Source organism: Trachymyrmex septentrionalis, unplaced genomic scaffold, assembly GCF_001594115.1.
Source record: "Trachymyrmex septentrionalis isolate Tsep2-gDNA-1 unplaced genomic scaffold, Tsep1.0 scaffold40, whole genome shotgun sequence".
NCBI classification, from domain to species: domain Eukaryota; kingdom Metazoa; phylum Arthropoda; class Insecta; order Hymenoptera; family Formicidae; genus Trachymyrmex; species Trachymyrmex septentrionalis.
In genome coordinates this window covers 1402138-1407789 of record NW_017305569.1, presented here as the reverse complement: position 1 = coordinate 1407789, position 5652 = coordinate 1402138, and the positions used below count along the sequence as shown (strand labels likewise).

Sequence of the window (5652 nt, the reverse complement as noted above, 5' to 3'; positions counted from 1 at the left end):
ATATAGAGTAACAATCATTACACATTCAGTAGAACAACATTTCGTATGTAAAAACAATTCCTATTGTTATTGTCAAAAATCGGGCAACATTATATCAAATGATATGATTAGCTGAGAGGAATGGAATGAAATTAAGTTAGATTTAATATCGCGCGCGCGCGATCCGCCGAGTTTGCAACTTAATCGCGTATCCGCGAGCGCATATGATAGATCTGCAATATATGACATGTAAGGAGAAAAAAGACATGACATTTTTCCCCTTTCGTCAGTTCAATAAAGATGAAACGAAATCGGATATTTTCTGTCAATTTTAAAAAATCAGCAATACTTCTGCGATGCAATGACGTTTCCGTTCACTCCAGATAAAAGTTTGCATCCATCATTCCACCGCAATGCGAAACAAACTAAAACGAATTAAACTATCCTTATAGCGTCCAGTGATATTGACGTTTAAATTGCAACCAAAGAAAAGTGCGTTTTTCTTACTTCCTATGAAACATGTACGCGCACAATTAATCATCGAATTTAAAATTTTGTCCTTATATCGTGAAACGTAGATATCGAATTTCAACGTATCTTCAACTAAGAGTTAAAATTTTAATTGTCGTAATATAGAAATTAATATTAACTATTTTAGTAATTAACACGTATGTTATCAATTTATCATGTTAAATATATGTATATATAATTTGTCATGTTATGCGTATAGTTACATATGCATATTTATAAATGTACATTATACATGTATGTTATTCAGATATTGCATTTATCATGGCCAATGCGTGATAAAACTAGATGAAATTTGTATAAACTCATTTTGTGGCATAATAACTCGAAGAATAAAAGTAGGTAAAAAATATGATAAGATAATTACATCAATATATAAGTATTATCATAATTTGCTTTTTGTGCATGCTAATATTTTAGAGAATGAATAATGTATCAATGTGTGTGCAATATGACATTCGTGTGACCGTGAACTGAAATTCCGGCGAATTTGAGGCGAGAATTGGTTCGAATATTCGAGCCTCCGTGACGCAACAGAAATGTGTGTGTTAATGAACCACGCGTTGACTCATAAAAAGAAAAAGGGATGATGTAGGTTTATCAATGTCCGTTGAAGAAATATGTGATGTTTAGTATTTTTGGATTTAGCCGGCCTGACAAATCATTGCGCCATGTTGAGTGACTGCTGCACGCGGTTGATAATAGGAATAGATATCTATACCAAAATACACTACATCATGCTTTTTCACGCAATCGGTTTGAACTTACACATATGCTCGCCGAGCGGCCAGATTTGCGGACCAGAATTGACTTCGATTAACACTGTAGGTGTACAAATCACGAGCACGCAGAGATCGGCGACACTCAGATTCACCAGGAAGATGTTTGTGCTGTTCCTCATGTCTTTTCCCCGTAACACGACCAACGGCACCTGAGGATATTACACGCGAGATCTACAGCAACTGACTCTAAAGATTGATACATCGATAGTGATAATACGAATTGTAAATAAAAACGACGATTAAATTGTACTCTTGATATTTCATTGATTGTAAGTGCAATTGCAACTGATATTAAGAAATTGAAATAAAATAATATTAGTAGACTCCAAAAATATGTCTAATACAAGTAAAATATAATATCTATGTGAGCCTCCGACCTTTACAGAAATCTAATACTAATCCAATACTGAAAGACAGTAATTATTCTAAGTATTAAAAGCACTGCTGCTTAATACTTTTTGTACTCCAAAATAAGTAATTAATTATCATTCAATAATAAATTTGCCAGATTTTTGTAAGGGAAATGTTGGTACGTAAATTAAATATTCACATTGCGATAGATATAATTCGCAACCAATTGAGATGTACTTACCAAATGAATAAATTAAAGTAAACGCAAAAATTTCGGAATTTAAGTCCTCAGGCATTTTACTTGTACTTATTCTTGGAGTCTCCCACTAATATTACTATTTCATTTTATTTCAATTTACTAATATCAAATCCAAAATTTACAATATCATGCAGTTTATATTTGACTTTTGCACTAAAGAGAACTCAAATTCAGGTTTACTTTAACTTCATTTAGTATATCCCAATTAGTTGCGAATTATATGTAACACGATATAAATATTTAAGTACTCTACACTCTAACATTCGCGTCTAACGTAAGTATGTTATTTATATTTGATACTAATAAAATGTAAATTAAAACTACCATTAGATTGCCTATTATCCCTAGGATCATCACAATAATGCAAGTAACCATCGAAGTTGTTCGTATGTAGGCAGGCAGCATGTACAGCGCAGAAGTAGCATTCTCCGACTCGATTACTGGAATTATGTAGTTACAAGATACTTAAGATCCTTTAGACATATTTCATGATAAGTGTTCCGAGTTTTTAATTAATGTAGTATCATTGTTTTACTATATAATCTTGGAAGTACCTGAGAATCCATCGAGCGCGCTATTGCCGATCGCCGTCGTATAATAAGACGAATTCAATTCGAACGCGACGGTAGACATCGTTGTCAGCATGTTTTCAAGTGCGGAATTAAAATGCACCTTGCTCTTGTTTTTCCGTTGTTTTTCCGCTGGTCTTTTCTCGTTTTTAGACTATTTCATATTCTTCCACTATCACGTATCCTCGTGACATGATACGTTCACGCTATCACGTATTTTCACTTAGGTGGAGGGAGGTATCAGGTAGCTCGCTGTTTGAGTTATGTATTTACAGGTTTTACATACAAGCACGATTACGTCGGTTTCTCTTGCATTTTCGAAGGAGGAATTTTAATTTTATGTCGGCAGCACTTTCCGCCGTGCCGCGACAATTTTCGGCATTGGAGTTTCGTGCGTTTCGATGACGGATTGTCGTGGGTTGGGTTGCAGCCCGAGAAAATCCATTAGGAATCGCAGATACGCAATAGCACCACGGTGTTCCGCGACGGAAATCCGGCTTACCGTTTTCGTCTGTTTTAAAATAGCCACCACTTTCGCCGATTTGGAAATGTTAAGTGACATCATCAGGTCTCTGGTCGCGATATATTTACCATTAATTATCTCGATACAGTGCGGAAAGCTCTCAACGAAATAGCGAGGATTTGATCATTTCACAAAATGATTGGCTTCTTCACTTAAAACGGGAATTCTATCTCTCTAATGCTTTGATCGGATAGATCAGACGGTGAAAATGTTAATTTGCAGAAAGCTTTGGACGAATGTTTATCTTCTATAACTTTGACGAGAGTTCGCGACTCGTGGAAGTGTATTCTGTATCCGATTAACATTATTAACTTTCTCACACTTTAGATGTAGCTTTACTTATGAGTAACTTTAACAGAATTCGTTTGCTGAATGTATAATCCCATCCATCAAATAAAACGACATGTGTTGAATATTTTTATTTCATACTTTTACTTCAAAACTTTTTTATCGAATTGAATTAAAAAAGAAATATATTTAATATAAACTAATATTAAATTGGCTCAAGCAAAACTCCTTTTCGCATTATCTTCATAAAAATCTTATGATAAAATTCTATATTTCCATTTCCTCCAATTCTCATAAAAAATTACTTGTCAATTGACGAGTTAGGAACAAAAATGCGTCTACAGCAATATCTCTAGCGTCTCTCGAGTTCGCCGAGAAGAATCATCGAAAGTTTAAAGTGTTCGAAATATTTATCATTTGATCTTAAATAGAATGCTTCACGTGTTTCCATTATCAACAAGCTACTACAATTGCGCAAGCATTCCGCGTATCCCATATTCAAAATCTACGATTGATCAACATACACGATTAAATTCACCGCAACAAGATTCTAGATTCCACGAGCAATTGCTTTCATTGACAAAATACGTTCCATGTCATTTAGCAAAAATTCTTTCTGTTACAGCAATTCCAATATCGAAATACAGGATTGTGCAAGTCAACATTGTTTGTAATTAATGAGAAAACCGCTTCAACAATCTCCTAGAAGAGACGAACTTAATGAACTATCGGCTAACTAGTAGGACTTTAATCATTTCACTTTAATTCATTTCCTTAATTGCTTTTGATGATTAACTCAATTCTAATGGCCGATTCAATCTGCCTGGAACCAATAATTTATCATCGATTTATTAATTATCAGTAATTCAATCAGATCACGCATACTATAAACGCTATCGTACTTCCTAGAATATGCTTTTAATGTTGTAGGCTTTAACTCTTACTTGTTGTGTATTAAATATGATTTATTTTGTTTCTATCGAGTGTGGACAATTTGTACATCGCGCATCGAGATGTCACTCACAATTTCGCCGTAAATAAATCCACGATTAAGGATTCACTCAGATTAGTGTATCCACGTTATCGAATTTCACGCAACGCAACGTTTCGATCATAATTCTCGTCAGGCTGCCTTCACAGGTGGTTTGAAACATGTTCCTTGCTTATGCACAGACCCGTGGCTTCCGTTTCAACGCGCATCGACAACTGACTAAAATTACGACGGCATTGCAACCATGTGATGCGTTTCCTGTCATCATCGGTCCGTCAAGCTACACGTGTTAGAAGGAACCCGAACCGTGCAAATAGTGCCGGTAAACTGAATGGAACACGGAACTCAACTGGCCACAAACTCTCGAATGCGCCTCCCTTTCGTCGAGAGCATGCGCGCTCTTTCCGTCATTATAGTATTTTTTTTATCACACGTGCGAATCTGTGATAATTAATAAATTAGCATCATCTCTCTTTTTAAATATCATAAAATATATAACTGGGTAGAACTTAATTTAATTGCATTTCATAACATTCATATTAATATTCCAACAATTTTCCCACATAAATTTTCAAATTAAAATAATTGCGTGTTATTTTATTGTGAAGCTTATTTTGCACTTTATTATAATATGATTTTAAGATAAATAATTTTAGTTTCGAAAATTGATTTTCAATTAATTAGTAATCTACCTAAAATTTAAAAAATCATAGTAATTAATTAAATAATTTTGTTTAAATTAATTATTTAATAGATTATATTTATTAATTCTAATTTTAAATATATAACATTAATAAATTTAACGACTCAATATAACTTCATTCAATTTTTAAACATCAATAAATCAAAATAACTGCTTTAAATGTTGACATTTTAAGTATAACATTTTATTATTATTGTTATTGTTCATTATAAATTCGTTTAATTTCGGAATTTTCATATTTTTAGAAAGAAAGAGTACTCTTAAAAATTGGAAATTCTGCCACTCTTTTTCAAGAGTGGCAGAATTTTCACTCTTTTAAAATGAGACTCCACTCTAAAGAATTTAGAAAGATAATCACTATTATTTCTATTCCTTTTTTTCATGCCAATTTCTCATATTATACCTTTTACGATATAGGTTAATAACGGTTACACTAAAGTATGAAAGAAGCGGCAATAAACACGACTCCGTATTAGGAAACCAAGCGCATTCCATTAAATCTCTCGCTGTCAATCCTGTGCACATTATAGTCAATTTGGGACATTCTTATGCGCCTCTCTTTGAAGCAAAGCGCAATGAAGCGACGGCACACATTATTAAAGGCAATTTATTTTACGCCGAAATAAATTGTTGGCGCACACATCGCAACTATTATATTTTTTAATTTCTTTTAAAAAAT

General features: G+C 33.4%; 1 protein-coding gene across 1 annotated transcript in view; it reads right to left on the bottom strand.

Annotated features, from left to right (window-relative positions):
• Positions 1-2561, bottom strand: part of LOC108750992 (growth hormone secretagogue receptor type 1) — a 43789-nt gene extending 41228 nt beyond the window's left edge. Inside the window, exons 1-3 of the mRNA XM_018490901.1 lie at positions 2454-2561; positions 2224-2339; positions 1276-1438 (exon numbers count right to left, since the gene is read on the bottom strand). Coding sequence (XP_018346403.1) covers positions 1276-1438; positions 2224-2339; positions 2454-2544 — 370 coding nt within the window. The 5' untranslated portion in view covers positions 2545-2561. The remainder of the gene's footprint in view (positions 1-1275; positions 1439-2223; positions 2340-2453) is intronic.
• Positions 2562-5652: the final 3091 nt, after the last annotated feature.